A 23,774-nucleotide genomic window follows, 5' to 3' on the forward strand; every position below is an offset into this window, starting at 1 on the left:
GTGATTCATACCACCCAACCACTTAGCCCTTTTTCCAATCTACAGCTTCTGTTTTCTTATGGACTGGGAAGTAGACAGCTAAGTTTATAATGATGTGTCTGTTAACAGAGTCAAATAGGCAAGGCTTAGTGTTTATTGGGGAATTCTGTGAAGGGACTTATGAATCAAATCAGGGTCAAACCAGACAGCTGCTGAGAATCCTACTCAACTAAGATTTTATAATAGTCAATCAAGTCACCCAAAGGTACGAAACAAAGGCTATAGAGACTGGTAATTCTTCATAGGCATTTTTTCTACCTCCTTTGTCTATCGTCACTATTTCTATTCAACACCTTCCTGGAGGTCCCTGCTAGTTCATTAGGAAAGAACTGAAATAAAAGGTATAATGATCAGAAAGGAAAAAGTAAAAACTGACATTATTTGCACTTGTGATAACTGATGGTATATGTAGAAAATCCAGAAGAGTCTACAGTAAGAATTAATAAGTCAATTTGGCAAGTTTGCTGGATACAAGTCAATGTAGTATTCCTATATACTAGCAACCAAAAAAACTAGAAAATTAAAAATACTATTTATAATGATACACACATACAAGGATCAATTAACTAGGAATATATTCAATATCTAAAGAAAAATATGCAAAAGCTCACCACTGAAAACGATTAAAACACTTAAAAACATTTATTAAGACAAATAAATGAAGCTAGTCATGAACTTGAAGACTTGATAATATCAAATTGTCAATTCTCCCCAAACTAATTTACAGATTCAACGCAATCACAATCAAAATATCAGAAGGTGTTATTTATTTATTTACTTATTTATTGGTAGAGATTGACAAGCTGATTCTAAAATTAACACAGATATTTGACGGACCTACAATAGCCAAGGCAATCCTGGAGAAAAACAAACCTGGAGGATTTACACTACCAGGTATCAAGACTAAATGAGATGCAGTCATTCTTGAAACCGTGTTTGATGCTGTCACTGGAAATTTCATCCAAAGTACCCACCCCCACTTACCATAAGTCAGCTAGTTTAATTCATTTTTCCTTTAAGTGTTTATCTAAGATCTCCATGACATAACCACATACATATTGCTTTAAGTGACATTTAAAAGGCTTATTCATAATAACATCTAACACACTTCATGAATAACTGCTAAACCCGTTAATTTTGTCTCTTTTTTTCCTAAGCAAATTTTCAGGTGACGTCGATGAGAACAGTTAAGAAACTAACATCTTGAGGTACATTAAGTTTAATGTAGCTCCTCCAATGAATACCGTATTTTTCAAAAATAATTGAGAGTGCTCCATATTCTGAGAAACTTTATAAAGATTGGTTATAAAGTGAATCTTTCTTTGCTGAGGATAATTTTTGATGAAAAAATCTCACTAGATATTAACTGGACATATACGGTACATGAGTGACTGAACAAATGGACATATGCCTAACGCTTTAGAGAGAAACATCCAAATCTGCAAAACTGAATACATGGAACATGTGTGTCCTTGGCTAAAGGCAGGCAAAAGCAGAATAAAACTTTAGCTGCCAACTTTTATCTTTCAACCTAATATCCCAGAAAGGAAAAGGGCAATTCAGAACACACTAATAACATACAGAAAAACATAGGCAGTGCTGCTTTTATGAAATAATTCCCATACTTTATAGGGAAGTGACCAAAACCATAAATATTCCTCCTCTAACACAAATCAATTGGAAATCTCACCCGCCTTTTAAACTCTGTTATTTGTTCTGACAGTTAAGACCCCACAAACACAAAGACAACTGTTCACAGACCAGTATTTCTGGGCCTACTCCAGAAAGTTTGTTCGATATGCTGAGGTTTCTGCCTGTCTTTAAAGCTTGTGGCCTGAAATTACTTTTCTTCCTGGCAGCAACTCTAGGTCCAGCAATACTTTTAACATTAAAAATAGCTCCCTCACTGCATTACTTGAAATTTCTAAAAAAACTTCTATTTTAGACTGTAATTTTATGAAATTCATTTCTTAATGAGCAACTTTCAGTTACTAAGCTAGCTGCATTTGAACTTTGTGGCATGAGAACCCAATAGAGACTTTTTTTTTGTAGAAATTTTTCTTTTGGCTTGGTTGAGGTCGTAAACATCAATTCAGGATACCTTATAATTATTTTACTAAAATCTGGAGGAGAGTCACCTACATACTCCAGGGTATCTTACAATGTAAGACCCAGCTTGGAGTCCATGTATCTCTAATAAGAACTACAATCAAAATCATCCTCTCAAGAGACAACTTACTTGTCCTAATTATTTATTCATATGGGTGTCCTAGGTAATATCTTAACCACCCAAGTCTGCTTAACTATGTTATCTTTTACGATTTGTTCTGTGAATCATGGATTTAAAAAAAAAAAAACCAAATAAATGTTACCATGAAACACTGGATGTTCTCACACGGTTCACAAGCTGAACAAGTTCTTGAGTATTTCTGGGTTACCTTTAAATAGCTAATGTGGTCACAGATGTTATTAGAAATATGCTAATGGATGTATATAAGCACTGTATAACTATGGAACGCTTCTCTTAACATCAAATCCCTCTGTATGTGTTATTATAAATTCCAAAATAAACTGTCTAAATCCTAAACACAATTTTCAAAATGTGTTAACCAGATAAACTCATTTCACTCTCTGCCTTTCTATTACATCACAGACAAGAACAAAAGGACACAGGCTCGGGTGCCAGAGGCCACAGCACGAAGGGAGTGTTCTAAGAATAAAAAGGGGAAACTCATGAGGATCTAGCCCATATATTTAGAAAGGGAAAAAAGATAAAAAAAAAAACATTAGTTCTACACTGTCACTGTCAGCTACACCGAGTGACACGATTCTTAATAGGCTATCACTCACCTAGGGTACGTTTTAAAAATTCAGATTTCTGAAAATGGTGGTCTGAACATGTGTTTATCTTTAAACTTCCTCTCCAAATCCTATTAAAATGACAAGAAACAAACAAACAAAAAGAATAAACCCACAAGAACAAAAAGAGTAAGAAAGAAGAAAAGAGATGTTGACAACATTTTGGATAAGTGCAAGTAGATGGGCAAGAAGTAATAAACACTTAGCAGGCTAGAAAATGTGGAAACTTTAATGTCTGTGAGGGTGGGGGTGCGGTGGTTATCCACAAAGGCTCAGGAATTTGAGGTACTCCTGAAAAGATGGGTGAGAAGTGGGACTAAAGACAACAAGTTTTTTAAGTCTCTGTAAGAAATAATTATGGGTTTAAGATCCCTCTCCTACTCCACATAACAAGGGCCACCCCCCCTCCCCAATTCAACAGAAGGTGGGAGGTTCACTCTCTGGAGAAATGAACCAGTGAGGTTCTAGGCACAGTGCGAGCAGGGGTGCAACACATGTGAGGAAGAGGAGGATTTGGGAAAGTCTACTCTTTGGATGATAATACTGCGGTTGAATGTATTGCGCTTAGCAATAGAAGGAGAAGCAGGGAAGATGTTTAACTGCATCTGTTCTACTGAGCTTACCACAAATTATATGGTCTGTGATATGGTTCTTCAGCCATATTCATCAAAGTCCTTTCTAGAAAGACCTACGGAAATGGTAGAACATCTACTAAGTCTCTTTCCTATGAAAGAGTAAAGAGATTCTCTACTACTCAAGTCATGTGTGTGAAAGCAAATTTTGGCAACTACGCAGCAGCATGGCCTGGGGCAAGAAGTTAAGACATTTTAACTGGGCACCGAAGGAAATGTCCACGTGTCATTAACTCGAGGAATAGACTCCTTCCCTTTTTTTCCTTGTCACCACCTCCACAATCCTTTTTCAAAGAAAAAATAGTTTAAATTACATCTTAAATGTGTATCTATCAAAGAAAATGTGTGAGAAAAACAAATATTACACATGAAGCTATTCCAGAGAACAAAGATCTGCCCTTGCAGTACTTGGACAGCTTGGATTTTTTTTTTTCTCTTTTCTTTTTTCTTTTTACTGTTGTAGCAACTTTCTATGCTATAAATATTGAATGACTTAACAATCTGGATCAGAAGGAAAAATGAGAACGCCAGAACCCAAACATAAAGTGTACCATCATTACAAAGCTGGAGAAAAAATATCCCTAAAGCATTAATACTAAGTATTATTCCTGCTAAAACTCTGTATTATTTGTAGAAAAGAATCCTCTTGATAAAATACATCAACCATTAAGTTTTACTTACTCACTGGATGCATTTACCAGTGGAGAAATATGTGCCATTGCTCCAAGGACCACCCCACACTTTCCCTCCACATCCAACTTTTTTTGCCATTTACCCCTAGCCACCAAGCCTGTAGGCACCAGATCAAAGTCACAGACCTTCTCCCTCAGCCACATCAGGACGGTCCAACCTGGCCTCTCTGTGCTGTCCCTCTGCCACCTTCACAGCAACAGCTCGGCAAATGGCCCCCAGCTTCCTGTCCAGAGAGCGAACCCCTGCCTCTCTGGTGTACCTGTCATCAAAGAAAAATATTTTATTTTTGGCTAAACACCACCTGTAAAAATAGAAGTCATGTGATTAACAACTATCCTAAAGGAAGTGTACATTTACAAGTTTATTACAGTTTCCTGAGTACTAACTGCCTCACCTTTAAAAATTCCTCTGTATTCTTATTTCTTAAATATTCAGAGTATTTCCAGCTACAACTTTTCCTTTTATATAGAATATCTTGGACCACTACGCTATACTTAAAAGTGAATTATTGGTTCTTCAATTTACAGCGCCAAAGTAAATTTAGCAGCACATAAAACATGATTTACTCCTTGATGATATGTGTAAGTGCTTTCTTAAAATCTGTCGATTTAAGAAAATTCTGATAAATTTATTACACATGAAACATTGCTGAAAGAATCAGAAAAATAATTTTTTTTCCAAACTAAAGCAAAAATAATTGGAGACAGAAATCTAGTCTTTACCTGGAACTGTGCTAATTACCTCTATTTAGTGTCTTTTCATTGTAGAGACTTCTAAAGAAAGAAACATGCTAATGATGCAAGCATTGTGATATAGTGGAAAAGGTTCTAAATGTGGTTAAGCAGAGCTGTCTTAAAAAACATATATGTTAGACTCAAATTCCATAAGCCACTTCATCATCCTTTATACAGTATAATCATTTTGGCCACCCAGCTCTGGATGAGTTTGAATGGACAGCATCAGCTAGAGAATGCAGTTTTATCTGAAAAACTGGATTTGATTAGGCAGCCAGACATATATTCAAGACTCTGGGGAAGCAGATTTTTTAAGTTCTGAGAAAGGACAAATAAAATTCTTGGCTAAACACTCTAAAGTAAAAAACTAATTTCAATCAAAGGAATAGGAAGATAAAGGAATAAAGTCCATATTATACAAATGCATGTAATTTCAGTAAGAAAGAAAATAGGGAGGCACTTTAAAAATAAACAAACCAACATGCAAAAACAAAAACCCAATGTAGCTTCCTAGACAACTATTTGATGAGCTCAGATGAAAGGGTTTGGACAAAAGATGAAAGAGAAGGGCCTGAAGATGCTTACAGAGGGATGGTCTGAACATGCAGAAATGGTACCAGGAAGTTCAGAATGAACTGGAGCTTGCCAAAAATAATAAGGACATCAACAACAAGAAAAAAAAACTTTTTTAGGTGTTTGGAACAATCATGGGCTAGGAACTAATGCAGACAGTATAATATTAACAGCGACTGGAGGAACGTAGACACAACTGCTGGTTTGGTTTAGTAATTTTAAACCAAAAATGGAAGAATCACCAATGTCAAATAAGAATTGGTTAATGTTTCCTAACCATGACTAGATGATCATGAAGATGCTAATTTTCAGAGGACATAAAACTAACGTACTGGATGATAATCAAGATGAAAAAAAAAATCAATTTGCTGCAATGGTAGCTGAAACTAACATGTATATTAAAATATACATAATTATAAACGTCTACATCTGGGCTTTAAAAAATTCAACCCTATAAAGATGGAATGAGATAGACCAAGTGCAGCAGAAATTCAAAGAACTAAAGGTGTTGGGTAACTATATGTGCAATAGGCAAGAGGATAACCTAAAAAAGCTAAGAATCTCGGGCCTCCCTGGTGGCACAGTGGTTGAGAGTCCACCTGCCGATGCAGGGCACACGGGTTCATGCCCCGGTCCGGGAAGATCCCACATGCCGTGGAGCGGCTGGGCCCGTGAGCCATGGCCACTGAGCCTGCGCGTCCAGAGCCTGTGCTCCACAACGGGAGAGGCCACAACAGTGAGAGGCCCACGTACCGCAAAAAAAAAAAAAAAAAAACCAACAAAAAAAAAGCTAAGAATCTCGAGACAGTCATAAAATAATACAGTCAGAGGGTAAGAAAATCAGTGGTCTTCTTACACCGTGAACTGTTTAGGCTATGTCTGAAACACTGAGTTCTGCTCTGGGTATTTATTTTAAAAGAGACATTGACATCACAGAAATCTTTCAGAAGAAGACTAATCAGGAAGGTGAAAAGTCTTGAAAGTGGGTCAAGAGGAATGGTAAAGAGAATAGGACAGGAGATCAGCTCGGTGCTTTGTGACCGCCTGGAGGGGTGGGATAGGGAAGGTGGGAGGGAGGGAGACACAAGAGGGAAGAGATATGGGAACATATGTATAACTGATTCACTTTGTTATAAAGCAGAAACTAACACACCATTGTAAAGCAATTATACTCTAATAAAGATGTAAAAAAAAAAAAAAAAAAGAGAATAGGAATATTTAGCCTGAAGAAGAGAACATTTATGGGATGTGGACCTGACAGCATTTTTTTTTAATACCAGAAAGGCTGTACAAGGGAGGAATTAGATTCTAGGTGTACATATAGGGCAGAATGAGAAAACTATAGGGAGGTGAATATAAAAACTCTTTTATAACAATTATATTTACTCACCAAGGAGTGGTTTGCAGTAAGCACTGTAATTCAAGCAGTCTAGTTACCCTGGGAGGTAAGGAGGACTAGATGACTTCTAAGACTTCCTCCCCTCCTCCCAAACAGTATGGGTCTATGACTACGACACAGGAAAAGATGAAAAACGCATGAAAGATGAAAGCCTATGTCCTAAAAGTTGGGTAACTCACTAAATACCCAAAACTTGCCTGGAGTAGCAAATACCTGTGCTGTTTTTATAAAAATTAAAACTGCTCAGAGAAATTTCCTAATGTTCACAGCTTTTAATAGCTGACGTTTTGAGCTAAAAAGTATATAAAAAAGAAATAATTCTCCAGGCAACAACTGGGAAATACAAATAGTGATTATTCTTCAAGTCATTAGTATTTAGCTCCAGATAAGCTATGAATGGATATTTTTCTCTATCACTCATATTTTACAGATGGGGAAGCTATCAAAAAGGTTAAGTGACTTGTTGAAAGTTACCCAAAGACATGAGAGGTATTATCTGGAATAATGATATTTTTGGAAGACTCTGGCGCAGAAATCACCTACTTTATTTCCCCTGGCATTATCCACACAATAAATCACAAGTTAAGAAAAGGAACTCCTAGGTCAGATTGAGTCTTACTTGTTTCATAAGTAAATTTAAACAGACTTCCAAATAGACTTCCTTAAGAAGGCTGGCTTAGATCAAAAAGCAGCCTGACTGGCCAAACTCTAAGTCAAAGTTCAAAACAGAGGGAGACTTCACTTCTTTTGAAAAAACAGTGGTTACTGGGAACGGGCTGCATGAGGAGTCCTGGCAGCCTGACACAATTTGCCAGATGATGCAACAGACCTGCAATACTGAGCCAGGAAAACTGTGAGAGGCTATTGTAGATAGAAGTTCTCAACAGGATATATTTTCCATTCAAACATGCAATCTATAAATCAGACTCAGCAATACTCAACTCAGATAATTTATGTGCTGCTTGCCATGGGCTTAACCAATTGGTAGCTAACTCGGGAAAATACCTTCTCTGTTGTTCTGGTGTTAATTCTGAAGATGAAAACACTAAGGATTTTTTAAAAATCTCTCAAAGAGAAGAAAAGAAAATCTGAATAACTTAAAACTGATGTCTGAAAGTACCATCTCACTCTCAGGAGAATTCAAGTTTCAAGATTCTGGGACATAAAAGGTGTCTCAATATTTTCCATGTTTTTGGTTGTTAAATTTATCAAATTAATCCCTTATATTGCAACAGTGGAAAAGTTGAAATTCTGGCTCAACTGAAGTCCTTAGTTATCTATGAAGATACTCTAAATGCCTTCCCTGTGAATTTCTGCCTAATACAGAGCCCTGTGTAAATCAATAGTTATGGAAATGCTTGCTGGGAATCTGCTAGAGAGAGAGAAATGGATGCTGTGAGTTGCCAGTGAAATAGGAATCTCGTTTTCAGATTTGAACATTATTGAAGCCTCAGGACGGCTGACTAACCTGGTAATGATGTCGAGAGTAGTAACCTGAGGGATCTGAATCTGCTGAGGAGTCAGCCCATGCTGTTCCAGTTGCTTTGGGATCAAGTGCCTGTGGGCAATCTCTATCTTTTCCTCTTGTGTATACCCTGGAAAAGAAGCGATTTTGCTTTGTGATTATTCACATTGCTTCCACAGTGCCATGCTTCATTAATAAATCCAACACAGATGCAATGGATCTTGGATTTAGAATGAATTTAAGTATGACTTCAACTAAGATTATAATCAGAATAAAGAAATTTAATCTCCAATCAATAATTGTTAAAATTTCCAACTTTTTCACAAACAAAATAAGCACTTACTAAGTAAGCAGTGTTTGAAAAGTCTTCTGATTAATGATATATCTCTCAAAGAAGAGAAAAAAATCTGTTTCATTAACTTAGATATAATTACCTCCTTAACTCAAATGTGAGTTTTTATTATTTAATAGGAAAATAATACATCCCTTTTCTTTAGCATAATTTGACACATAATTGAAAAAACTGACAGCAGCAACAACAGAGACCTCAATTAAGACTTCAAGGGAAGAGCTGCAAAGGAGCTATTTCCAGAACTCCGACTATAAACTTTAGCAACAAACAAAACAGAAACTAAGACTTCCCTATAAAAGTTTTATGCCTTACATGTTGGAATTATACATAATTTATATATTTAAAAGACTTCGTGGTCTTATCTACTTAAAAGCCTCAACGAGTATAAATTTACTTTGTCTTTAAAACAAATGTCCCCCACAATAATTGCCCCTTTCCATTTAACAAGCAAAAATTAAAAAGATGAACTGACAAGGCATCTTTTGAGTAGAAAAAGGCAATTAAAAATATCGGAAATGCTAGAAGATAGGATAACCAAAACTGCAGAAGAAGGTGGCATCATATGTCCACCTCTGCAGCAGCTGCCCTGATTATTTCACTTCACGTTAGTATATCTTATGGATTTTGATTTGGAGTTTCCAGGCAACTGGATCTCATTACTTATTTTAGTGTTATAAATAGGCACAAAGCAAGTTTAAAATTCTCCACCATATTTTAAAATTAAATACAGAGACCTGCAGGGTTTGCAGATAACTAAGAAATCCAATTATCATTTACTGGAGGGTGAAAATATATTTCAGTTTAATATGAAATATATATTTAGATTATACTCTATTTTTATTTTAAAAGATACCCACTGACATTTGATCTCTTCTAGGGAAAAATAATTCTGAGGAATTTAAATAAGGTGAAAACACTGGGATTTATTTAGTGTTAGTAACTAAAGGACTTTTTTTTACACACTCCAGTGAAGGAGAAGACATGGTAAAAAAAAAAAAAAAAAGTATATAACTACTTGGCAGATTCAACTATAAAGAAGAAGAATTTAAAAGCACTCTGTACTTTTATATAAAAATGAGGCCAGCTGTAATAAAGAGAAAGTTTTAGGACGTATTTCTTAACAAGAATAAATGATTACTTTCCAAGAGATGGTAAAAACTTCAAAATCTGATAGACAGGAAGCTACACTGGGTATGTAAAGACCTATTTTTGTGTTTTAGACACTGACTTTTAAAAAAATAAATTATTTTTATCTATAATTTTAGAAATTGCTTCAAAGAAGAATATCTTGTTTTGCATAAAAATGATCATTCTTTTATGCTAAGTTAAAACTGAAAGTGTTATGCTGTATACAATGTACATACACTCTTGTCTGTCATGGTTAAAACAAACAAAATTTTGCAAAATTTTGTAGACTTTGAATCTACAACATATAAAAGCTGGTTTATATGCCAGATTCAGAACTTCTGAAGATCATACACTGGCAAATCAACTTTTTACTCAAACCTCCACAGCTTGACCAGTTTTAAAGAGTTATGCTCAGAAAAGCAAGAAATAGCTTTTTATTCATCAAAATCATTATTTAACAATCATTATTTAACAAAATAATGATTTTGTTTACAAATCAAGTACCTGGCACCTGAATGATCTCCATTCTGTCCAACAAAGCAGGTGGAATAGTAGCAGTGGTGTTGGCAGTAGCTATAAAAAGAACTTGGGAAAGGTCAAAGGCCACATTTAGATAATGATCTGTGAAGTTATGGTTTTGTTCAGGATCCAACACCTGTGGGAGAACAATAAACATTTAAACAGATTCAGTAGTTCCAAAAGAAAGCTGTATAAATTAAAACAGGATATTTCTGCTCAATACAGTTAGTTTGGGAAATATGGGGATAACACTAAAAACTAAACACTAAAACTAAAATTTTTTGAACATATGTAAGCACAAAGAAGCAAAAATTAGCCATTCAAGCTGTTCTCAAATCTACTAATGACTCACTGTGTGGCCATAAATAAGTTATCAATCCTGCAGAACAAGTTTCCCTCTTGGTAACACACCCTCTCTTACCTGCTATGGGAATATTAAGTAAATCTGTACAGCATTTTGAAATTCTTAGGTAACTGGTAAAATAATAATTAGTATATTCCTCCTCAAACATTATCAGAAAGTCTTTAACAGGTTTTCTTTTTTTTGGTTGCATCACGGCATGTGGGATCTTAAGTTCCCTGACCAGGGATCGAACTCACGCCCCCTGAAGTGAAAGCACGGAGTCCTAACCACTGGACCGCCAGGAAATTCCCCTAACAGTTTTTAAAAAAGTAAAACCTTTCTGTTTATAATGAGCAAAATATTACTATCTCTTAAAAATATTTTAGTTGGATAAATGAGATAATTTACCAATTAGGTTCTTAAAACGTTGAACAATTGTATGTTAAGGAGAATATATCTTCTTAGATTACTGCTCAAATGCTCCAAGTCATAGGCACACGCAGTGAAGAGGCCTACACTGGACTTAAAAGAAGGCAATGAGTGGCTTCCACATGTTCTAACCTTCAACATATTACCACTTTCACTTAGACTAGGTTAGTATAGATATAAATAGGGTTGACATGCACAGGCAAAAAGGAAGCAAAATGACTAAAATACTTACCACTCACAATTTTATTATATAACTATCTTTTTCTTGCTTCTGATTCCCTTTCTAAAGTTTTACTTGTTTTTAAATATATCCACAAGTTAATTCGAAGCCCTTTACTCTTGAAAACTCTTGAATGTTTAACTTTTGTTAAACATTCATCGTTATTGGCAACTCAGTGTGTATCTAGAATACAATTCCTAGAAAGTTCTACTATTCATATTTTCACAAGACTTAATAATGTTTAATGTTATAAAAATGTTACTTTCAAGTCATCAAAGACAATTCTAATCATGTTCAGCATAAATTGGTTAAGTGTAATATTACTGTCTACCAACTACCTGAAAACTGTTTATCTATGTATGGCAATCTTAGTTAAACCCACTGTCTAGTTAAATAAAAATCTATCATTTAATGGCTATAATTAAATTTAATACATACATGTTGGATATGTTACTGTTCAAGTGAAGTAATTTTTTTTTCCCTTAAAATTTTAAGACACTGAGGTTTTGGGACATCCCTGGTGGTGCAGTGCTTAAGAATCTGCCTGCCAATGCAGGGGACACAGGTTCAAGCCCTGGTCCAGGAAGATCCCACAGGCCGTGGAGCAACTAAGCCCAGGGGCCACAACTACCGAGTGTGCGCTCTAGAGCCCGTGAGCCACAACTACTGAGCCCGCGTGCCACAACTACTGAAGCCCGTGCACCTAGAGACTGTGCACCGCAACGAAGAGTAGCCCCCGCTCGCCACAGCTAGAGAAAGCTTGTGCACAGCAACAAAGACCCAACGCGGCCAAAAGTAAATAAATAAAAAATAAATGAATTCATAAAACGAAAGACACTGAGGTTTTAAAAAGTAGAAAAATTAATAAAGCAAGGTTCCTGAGTTATGACTGAGGTCTTTTAAAGTGTATTACAGGATACCTAGGTTATGAGGACAGAAAATCAGTGATGCTCAATTTGCCTACCTCCGTCTTTTGTTTAGGAAAATACAAAAAGATATGTAGAGTTTAAACAACATCAGAAATACTAATCATTAGTCTGCCAGATAAAAATCATTTCTAGGAACCACTACTCAGATGAAACCTTAAGGTAAACTGGTGAGTTCATGGAGGGACAAGAATTACAGTCAGAACTTTCTAGCCATCAAACCTCTACTTTTTCCCCAAACTTCAGAGTCAGGGCTTCCATGGCCTTCCAACTCACCCACATAAAAGAGCAGATTCCAAGAATGACCAGAGCTGTTTTTTCTCTTCTCCTGATTAAAAGGTATTTCTACATAAACCCGAAACTATAATTCCTACCTACGGAGTACGACTAGGAATGGAAACAGCTGTGATATGACATTTTATTCTTAGGGACGTGAAGTCAGAGGTGGGATAAACTCTGGGAAGAGGTGTACGCTGAGAATTTTTCTTCAGTAAGTTTCTGGCAAAAGAAGAACTACAGATGTTTGTAGGCAATCCAGGAATATACTCCACTTATTACACATGATGTGGCAACTGTCATCTTTTAAGTATGATAGTATGGTGACACTTTTTAAAAGTCTATATCTTTTAGGGATAGATGCTAAAATATTTATGAAAAGATATGATGTCTGGAATTTGATTCAAAATAAATAGGAGTGGGATGAGGGAGAATGGGTAGGAATAGATGAAATAAGATTGGTCATGAGATGGTAATTGTTAAAGGTAGGTTATAAGTTTTATGCTTCATTATCCTATTTTATCAACTTTTGTTATGGTTGATATTTTCCACAACAAAAAGTAAAAGAAATAAATAAAGTAAAATAAAGTAACTAAAATCAACTCTGGAAGCCATATACAAATACTATAGAAATTAAATCAGTGATGATGACAAAGTTGAGAAAAATGTCCAGAGCATAGCAGAAAAAGGCAGTAAAGCTATGTAGGGGAAATATATGGAAAAAATAAAGATATCTAATTCACAGATAATTGATATAACTAAAGAAGAGGTCTCAGCAAATGTAAAATCAGATATAATTAAAGAAATAACCAAGAAAATATTCTAGAAGACTCAACACTACAGATTGAAAAGCCTTAGACTCCTCGTGTGCAATAATAAATGACAGAATGTTAGGATAACAACTACAGAATTTTCAAGCAAACTTATGACTACTTTAAAATGCTTTAAAAATATTTTATTACACAGAATACATGCCACAACACATAAGTTACAAAGGATAACAAAGTGAACACCTGTGAACCGACTACCCAATTGTGACTACATCTGTATTTTGTGTTTAGATCAGTGGTCACCAAAGTGGAATGTTTAGAATAACCCACCAAAGTGCAAGTAGAAAATATGAGTACATATATTCATCTTTATGCATCTATAAATACTAGAAAGAAATTGTTTTTTTAAATATTTAATATACAAAATGAAGTAATGCCCTTACTTGGAATACACGTTACACACATGAGATATTCTAAGAGAAGAGTAGAAATCCTATAACATACCAGGCTGATGTGGGGCCCTCACTCATCTGCTTTAAATGTAATTATAGCACAACTGCAGTCCATGTGTGCCTGATTAACTGTTTTTACAGAATATAAATGGATGAACGGAGTGATTAAAAAAATTCCTGCAAAGTATCATTAAAGATAATAGAGGCAAAGATGTGAACAACAAGAAAATGATAAGAGTTGACACTTTTACTTCTGGAATAAGCTTTGATAGCCACATTATAAAATAAAAACAATTATCTAATTAGAATACATTGTTTTCACTAAAAATAATTACTTTACTTTAAAAAATTTATTCTGTGTGTGTTGTACATATAAGTATCTAACATTAGTACAATGGTACATTTATGTTATGTTTATATTACATATTTATCCTTTGTTATGGATTGAACTGTGTCCCCTCAATGTGACTATATTTGGAAATAGGGCCTTTAAGGAGATAGTCAAGGTTAAAAGAGACCATAAAGGTGGGGCCCTTGTCCAATATGACTGGTGTCCTTATAAGAAGAAAGAGAGAGACCAGGGATGCATAAGCACAGAGAAAAGGTCATGCGAGGACACACTGAGAAGGCAGCCATCTGCAAGCCAAGGAGGAGATCTCAGGAGAAATCAAACCTGCCAACAACTTGATCTTGGACTTCTAGCTTTCAGAACAGTGAGAAAATACACGTTTGTTTCTTTAAGCCACCCAATCTGTGGTATTTTTGTTATGGCAGCCTTAGCATTCTAATACACCCTTATTACATATGTATTTATATTATAGAGAGATATATTTTCAAAAATTTTAACTGATGGAATATGTGAACAAAACATATGGGGATTACTGGTGCAGACAACAAAGAGACATTAGCAAATATAAAGGGCCTCAAAACATAATCTATAAACAAATCCTTAAAAAAAAGTAACCTGAAGATATATTCCATCTGAACAACAAATATATCAAAATAAAAGGATCAGAAGCAATGAAATCATTTAAGCCCAGAATTCAAATAAATGTATGAGTATGCATTTTTAGAACGAGGGACTAAGGAAGTCTGAAAATCTGCTCCTCCATAAAAGCAATGAGAACTGGCAAATGTTGTCAAAATCAACTTTTTCAGTATTCTAGAAATTAACTTGCAACAACCTGTTTATTCAGACTGTGCCCCACAACAAAAGAAGCCACCTCAATAAGAAGCCCACACACCGCAACATTTTCTTATTCAAGAAAAACAACTGAATCTCAGTAAATATAACAAGCTTTATGGTCTATTAACTTGCTTTACTCCCTCCTCTTCTCCCAAGTTCATGGTAGCCTTGAAAACTAATAGCCTCACAACCACAAGAGCTGTGAAAACCAGTTGCCTAGCAAACCCTGTAAGGGGCAGAATAAGATTAGAGCTCCCCAGAAGCCATATCCCCAGAGAACGTCACCCACCTGTCTGAAAGTTCCTTGGAAAGGCTCAGTTCTCAGGATTTATCTTTATTTGACCTGACTCAGAGAACACTCTGTGTGAACAGCCCTATACTCAGGGCATTTGTCAAAAACAACCGACAGCAATTGTTTAACACTGCAGCTGCCTGAGGCACCGCTACCAGTTGGGACTAACAAGAGGCTGATCAAAAAACTTAAAGAAAAAAATCTGGGTGATGAGATATTCATAGAGGCTTTTGAAAAGCTCTGAAATATTCCTAGGAATCTAGGTTATATATATGTATAGGAGTCTAAATATGATCAGGAAAGATCTGAGAAAGGCTTCAAAGCTCACCTCTGGCAGACACTGAAGCTGTATAGAAGCAGGAAGCGAAGGCTAAGGTAGAGTTATAAACTCTGCCCAAAAGTGAAGCACAGAGCCCCTTGGAAAAGAGTGGGAGACCTATTGATTCAGGCACTTAAGAAAATCTCTGTCCTACCATTAGCTGACCACTAAACAAGCAGCAACTTCAGTGGCCACCCATGACAAAGAATACAGACTTTACAGAAAGAGACCAGGAAAAACACTAAAACAAACCAAATAACAACAACAAACCAACAAATCCTTGAGAGAGGGGGAAATCTAATTATATATTCAAAAATTATAACATTATATATGTTCAGTTTCAACAAAGAAATTATGAGACACATGAAGAAATACAAAACTATGGCCTAAAATCAGTAAAAGAAAAAAAAAATAGTGAACAGAAATGGTCCCTGAAGAAGCCCAGATATCAAACTTCTTAGACAAAGATTTAAAATCAGCTATTATATATATGTTCAAAAAAACTAATGCCACAACACGGATGAACTTTGAAGATATTATGCGAAGTGAAATAAACCAGTTACAAAAAGACAAGTCTGTATGATTCCACTTATATTAGATGAATAGATTAGTCAAACTTATAAAAACAGAAAGGAAAATGATAGTTCCCAGGCACTGAGGAAGGAAGAAATGGAGAGTTGCTGTTTCATGAGTATAGAGTTTTGCAAGACAGAAAAGTTCTAGAGATTGGTTACATAAAAATGTGAATAGGGCTTCCCTAGTGGCGCAGTGGTTGAGAGTCTGCCTGCCGATGCAGGGGACACGGGTTCGTGCCCCGGTCCGGGAGGATCCCACATGCCGCGGAGCGGCTAGGCTAGGCCCGTGAGCCATGGCCGCTGAGCCTGCGTGTCCAGAGCCTGTGCTCCACAATGGGAGAGGCCACAGCAGTGAGAGGCCCGCGTAACGCAAAAAAAAAAAAAAAATGTGAATATACCTAACACCACTGAACTGTACACTTAAAAATGGTTAAGGGGACAAATTTTATGTTAAGTGTATTTTACTACAATTAAAAAACAAAACTAAAGGAAACCACATCTGAAGAACTACAGGAAACTATGAAAACAATGTTCTAACAGATAGAAAATATCAATAAAGAGACAGGAATCATAAAAAAAGAAGCAAATAGAAATTTTAGGATTGAAAAATATAGTAACTTAAATGAAAAATTCACTAGATGGGCTAACTAGCAATTTTAGCTGGCAGAAGAAAGAACCAATGAACTTGAAGATAGGTCAATTGAGATTAATCAATCTGAGGAATAGAAAGAAAAAAGCAAAGAAATGAACAGTGCCACAGGGACCTACTGGACATTAGAAATATTACCAACATACTCATATTGGAAGTCCAAGAAAAGGATAAAGAGAAAGGAGCATAAAGGATATCCAAAAAACATTAATTGACACATCTAATAAGCTCAACAAACCCTAAGTAAACTCAGAGATTCATACCTACACTCATCATAGTCAAACTGTCAAAAGACAAAGACAAAGAATCTTAAAAGCAACAAGAGAAAATACTGTTTTCATTAAGTGCGAGGGACCCTCCATAAGATTAAGAACTGACTTTGCATTACAAACCATGAGGATGGAAAGCAGTAAGAGGACATGTTGAAAGAAAAAAAGACTCAACCAAGAACTGTATATCCAACAAAGCTATCTTTCAAAGATGAAGGAGAAATTAAGACATTCCCAGATTTAAAAAAAAGAAAAAACACTGAAACAATTTGTAGCTAGCAGATCACGCTATAAGACATATTAAAAGCTGAAGTGAAAGGTCATTAAACTGTATCCAAACACACACAAAAAGAACACTAATAAAAGTAATTACATCAGTAAATATAAAAAACAGTATATGGGAAGGGGGAAGGGATAAATTAGGAGCTTGGGATTAACATACATACACTACAATATATAAAATAGATAACCAACAAGGACCTACTGTATAGCACAGGGAACTATATTCAATATTCTGCAATAACCTATATGGGAAAAGAATCTGAAAAAGAATGAATACATGTACATGTATAATTGAATCACTATGCTGCACACCTGAAACACAACATTGTAAATCAACTATACCCCAATAAAATTTTTTAAAAAGACAATATAATGCATTTTTGTTTGTGACTTTTATGTTCTCTTATCTGATTCAAAAAACTTCATTAAACGATAATTACAGCTGACCCTCATTATTCATGGATTTTATATTTGCAAATTCACCTACTTGCTAGAATTTATTTGTAACTCCAAAATTAATACTTGCAGTGCTTCTGCAGTCGTTTGCAGACATGGTATGGCACATCACCCAAGGTGCATAGTTCCAGCTGAGGTCAAACATGATGCTCTGCCTTATTTTAATTCTTGTATTCTAAGCAAGGATCCTCCTTGCAGTCTATTTAGTTCCAGGTTTTTTGCATTTTTGTGTTTTTTGTTAGTTATTCTGCTCTTTAAAAAGCCCCAAAGGCAGTGCTGAAGTGCTGTCTAGTGTTCCTGTGAGCAAGAAGGCCATGATGTGCCTTACGGAGAAAATACGTGTGTTAGATAGCTTCATTCAGGCGTGAGTTATAGAGTTATGGTCATGAGTTTAATGTTAATGAATCAACAATATATATTAAATATATAAATAAGGCAACTTTAAACAGAAACACAAATAAAACAAGGTTATGTACTGATTGATGACAAACTGGCTTGCAGGAAGCTAACCCTGTATTTCTTCAAGGAGCAATAATTCAGTATTTGCTACTTCAGTGTTTGCTGTAACTTTATAGAACATAACTACTGCAAATAATGAGAATCAACTATATACTACTGTGTTGATAAGCTTACAGTGTATAGAGATGTATTTTCTATGAGAAAAATGGTACAAAAGAGGGCTGAGGGAAGGAGGGCTTGTTGAAACTAAGTTTTTACATACTATTTGCAATGATTAATTTCATGTGTCAACTTGGAGAGTGTTTTGGATGAAATTAATATTTACATCAGTGAACCTTGGGTAAGTTTGCCTCCATAATGTGGGTGGGCTTCATCCAAACAGCTGAAGGTCTGAAAAGAACAAAAAGACTGGCCTCCTTGAGCAAGAGGAAATTCTCCAGCAAACTGCCTTCAAACTTCGTCTACACTATCAGCTCTCCTTGGGTCTCAAGCCTGCTGGCCCACATTATAGATTCTGGACTTCCCAGCCTCCATAACTACATGAGTTAATTCCTTACAATAAATCTCTTTACATGAGTATATCTAGATACCTATCATATCTATGGATATACATGGATAGAGATAATCTATATATTATAAATAAATATATCTATATATTCAATAATAGGTAAAACTGGGAAAAGATCAGCAAGGACAGAGAAGACCTGAATAGTACTATCAACCAATTAGACATAACAAACACCTAGAGAGCAATCCATCCAACAGCAGCAGCAGTATACATATTCTTCACAAGTGCACATGCAAACATTCTCCAGGGTAGACCATAAGCAAGCCATTAAACAAATATCTATATTTCAAAAGCCTGAAATCATACAAAGTATAATCTTTGACCACCATGCAATAAAATTAGAAATGAATAATTTTTTAAAATTTGGAAATTCACAAAAATATGAAATTAATCCCTAAATTACAAGGGAAATCAAAAAGAAATTATAAGGGAAATTGGAAAACATTCCGAGATGAATAAAAACAAAAATATAAGTTACTAAAACTTATGAGATGCAGCTAAAGTAGTGCATATAAAGATATTGGTAGCTATAAATGCATATACTAAAGAAAATTCCAAATCAATAAACTAACCTTCCATCTTTAGAAAGTAGAAAAAGAACAAACTGAATACAAAGCAAGCAGAAGGAAGGATTAGAGAATAATCCTTAAATAAATGAAACTGTGACAAGAAAAACAATTGAGAAAAATCAACAAAAGTTGGTTCTTTGAATAGTTCAATAAAATTGACAAACATTTAGCCATACTGAGTAAGGAAAACAAGGACATTCAACTTACTAATCAGGAATGACACAGGTCACATTACTATCAACCTTACAGAAATAAAAAAGAAATAAGAGTATACTATAAACAAACTTGTATGCCAACAAATTTGATAATCTAAATGAAATGGGAAAATTTCTAGAAAGATATAAACTATTGAAAGTAATCTGTCAAAAAGTAATAGAAAATCTGAATAGATCTTGCCATTCCTATCCATCATTGTACTGAAGGTTCTAGCCAGGGCAACTGGGGGTCGGGGAGGAAAGCATCCTGACTGGAAAAAAGTAAAAGTATCTCTATTTGCATATGACATGATCTTGTACATGGGAAAACTCTAAGGAATCTACTAAAAAAACCATTAGAACTAATAAACAAGTTCTGAAAGATTGCAGAATACAAGACTGATATACAAAAATCAATTTGTATTTCTTTACATAAGCAATGAACAATTTGAAAAAGAATTGAAGAAAATAATTCAATTTATTTTCTTCAATAGTATCAAAACGAATAAAACACTTACATTTAACAAAAGAATTGCAAGACATATACTCAAAAACCAAGTTGAAAGAAATTAAAGAAGATCTAAATAACAGAAGGACCCCCCATTCATGGATTCAAAGAATTAATATTATTAATATGGCAATATCCCCCAAAATGATCTACAGATTCAACAGAATCCCTATCAAAATTCTATTTAGCTTTTTTGTAGAAAGTGACAAGCTGATCTTAAAACTTGTATGGAAGTAAAAAGGACCCAGAAGGGCTAGGCAATCTTGCAAAAGAAGATCAGGAGGATTCACATTTCCCAATTTCAATAATTTTTACAAAATTACAGTAATCAAGATTGTGTGGTACTGGCATAAGGATAGAAATATGGATCAATGGTACAGTTGGAAGTCCAGAAATAAACGCTTACACTTATAGTCAACTGATTTTCCACAAGGGCAACATTACATGGAAAAAGAAGTCAACAAATGGTGCTTGTGACAACTGGATATCCACAAGCGAAAGAATGAGGCGGATCCTGACATCTCACACCACATACAGACATTAATTCAAAATGGATTATAGATCTAAATATAAGAACTAAAACTGTAAAACTCTTATAAGAGAATGTAGGAGTAATCCTCATGACCTTGGATTAGGCAATGACTTCTTAGATATGACATTAAAACCAAAATAACAAAAGAAAAATACATATAAATTAGACTTTATCAAAATTAAAACCATTTTGTGTCTCAAAGAACACCATCAAAAAAGTGAAAAGAAAGCCCACAAAACTGGTGAAAACATTTGCAAATGATGTATCTCACAAGGGATTTATATCCAGAATATATAAGGAACTCAACAAGAAAAAGACAAATACCCAATTAAAAATGTGCAAATCATTTAAATAGATATTTCTACAAAGAAGATATACAAATAGCCAATAAACACATGAAACGATGCTCAATATTACTAGCAATTAGGGAAATGAAAATCAAACCACAATGAGCTATCACTTCACACATACTAAATCAAATGGATGGCTAAAATAAAAAAGACAACAAGTGTTGATGAGGATGCAGAGAAACTGGAACCCTCATACACTGTTAGTGAGATAGTAAAATAGTGTAGCCGCTTTGGAAAATAGTTTGTAAGTTTCTCAAAATGTTAAATACAGAATTTTCATATGATCCAGCAATTCTACTCCTAGTCATACACTGAGAACTGAAAACCTATGTTTACACAGAAACTTGTACATGCATGATCACAGCAACATTATTCAGAATAACCAAAAGGTGGGAACCATCCAAACATCCATCAACCACTCAATGATAAACAAAATATGGTATATATTCATATAAGAGAATACTATTTAGCCATGAAAAGGAATGAAGTTCTGATGCACACAACATGGAGGAATCATGAAAACATTATGATAAGTGAAACAAGCTAGTCTCAAGAGGCCACATATTGTATGATTCTATTTATATGAAATATCCAAAACAGGCAAATCCACTGAGACAGAAAGATGAGTGGTTTCCAGGGGCTTCTGGTGGTGGTGGGGTATGGAGAGTGGCTGCTAATGGTACATGGGCAAAGACAATGTTCCAAAATTAGACAATGCTCATGGCTGTACAATTTGTCAATATACTGAAAACCAGAGAATTGCGCATTTAAAGGGGTGAATCTTATGGTTTGTGAATGTATGTCAATAAATTTATTTAAAAAATAAAGGTGGGAAATATGTTTACAAAAAAGAATACAAAAACAAGACACTCTACACACTTATTAAAATGGCCAAAATCCAAAACACTGACAACACCAAATGGTGGTGAGGATGTGGAGAAACGAGAACTCTCATTCATTGCTGGTGGGAATGCAAAATGGTACAGACAACTTGGAAGACAGTTTGACAGTTTTTTACAAAACCAAACATGCTTTTACCTTATGACCCCAGCAATTGCACTCCCTGGTATTTACTCAAGTGAGCTAAAAACTTACGTCCACACAAAAACCTGTACACAAATGTTTACAGAAGCTTTATTCATAATTGTCAAAGCCTAGAAATAACTAAGATGTCCTTCAATAAAAGGATAAACAAACTGTTGTACATCCATACAGTAGAATGTTATTCAGTGATAAAAAGAAATGAACTATCAAGCCAGAAAAAGACATGGAAGAATCTTAAATGCATACTACTAAGTGAAAGAAGCCAACCTAAAAAGGCTATATACTGTGTAATTCCAACTATATGACATTCCTGGAACAGAAAAAAATATGGAGACATATCAGTGATTGCCAGGGACTTGGAGAGAGGGAGGGAGGAATGAGTAAGTGGGGCTATGAAACTATACTCTTTGATACTGTAATGGTGGATACATATCATTTACACAGTCATCAAAACCCATACAATGTACAACACAAAGTGAACCCGATGTAAAGTATGGACTTAAGTTAAAATAATGTATTAATACCGACTCATCAATTTTAAGGGGAAACTGGGGGAGGGAGGGTGAGAGGTTATATGGGACTCTTTGTACTTTCCACTCAAATTGTACTGTAAACCTAAAACTGCTTTTTTTAAAAAAAGCTATTAATTTAAAAAAAAGAAAGAATATAAAAGTTAAAAATAGTTTCTGATAAAGATTCATAATGTAAAAAAATTAAATCCTCTAAAGTAACTAGGTAGTGAGATGAGGAAGGGACAGATTACTGTGTATTAATTATTTCATTTTATACAAGGGAGGGACAATATATTTCATTTATGATGTTGATACTTAGAAAAACAGAGATGTGTGATTTGTAACTGAAAGGTATCACAAGTAGTATTAAAAAAAAACAGAATACATGCCTTCTGATCTAACAAACTGTCCATACAGTTAATGACATAATTCAAAGGAAAAATACTAGGACCCTTTTTTAAAAAGGGGACAGAAAACAACCAAACCACAGATGTCAAAAGTCCCAACATACCAGTTAGTACAATATTTGAAAAGCCTATTGAACATCCAGACTTCCAGGCAGAGTCAAAAGTAATCTAAAAATTGATTATATGAAATACTAATAAAACATAATGAAACAAGAAGGTTAAAAATTCAAAAAAAGCTGTACCTGGTATACACTAATAAAAAGGAAGGATGAACTGCAAAAGTATTACCAGCCTAAGGAGAAACCAAGGTAAGAATGGAACAAAGAAAATGGCTGTACTAGATAGCAGGAAATGGACACAATGATGACATAACAAATAAATACTATTAAAATGTAATTAAAAAATTAGAAATTATAAAGTGAAACTGACAGAAAAAAAACTGTCATGGCAAGTTTAATGCACTTCTGTATATCACAACATGCAGAAAAAATAAAGTGATAAACCTAGAGAGTAGCAATCTCATAACACACATATATACTCTTGTTAAAATATTGCTGTATTCAGATATATATGTATACACAGACATACACACACAAACTATGTTTCCTAGAATCTATGAAATATGTATAAAAATGTTCCTCACTAAACTCCAAAATTAAGAAATTATTTAAATTACATACTTAGACAATACATAAGTGGTAGACAGTAAATTAGAAATTATTTAAGTTATATACTTAAATACATAATAAACATCAAAATTATAACATAATTATTATAATACAAAAACAGTGAAA

General features: G+C 34.7%; 1 protein-coding gene across 1 annotated transcript in view; it reads right to left on the bottom strand.

The window, feature by feature from the left end:
* Positions 1–23,774, bottom strand: part of LONP2 (lon peptidase 2, peroxisomal) — a 98,257-nt gene that overhangs the window by 29,205 nt on the left and 45,278 nt on the right. Inside the window, exons 9-11 of the mRNA XM_029206889.1 lie at positions 10,379–10,529; positions 8,398–8,524; positions 4,349–4,482 (exon numbers count right to left, since the gene is read on the bottom strand). Coding sequence (XP_029062722.1) covers positions 4,349–4,482; positions 8,398–8,524; positions 10,379–10,529 — 412 coding nt within the window. The remainder of the gene's footprint in view (positions 1–4,348; positions 4,483–8,397; positions 8,525–10,378; positions 10,530–23,774) is intronic.

Source organism: Monodon monoceros, unplaced genomic scaffold (genome assembly GCF_005190385.1).
Source record: "Monodon monoceros isolate NGI ecotype Baffin Bay Population unplaced genomic scaffold, NGI_Narwhal_1 Super_Scaffold_10, whole genome shotgun sequence".
In the NCBI taxonomy this organism is placed as follows: Eukaryota; Metazoa; Chordata; class Mammalia; order Artiodactyla; family Monodontidae; genus Monodon; species Monodon monoceros.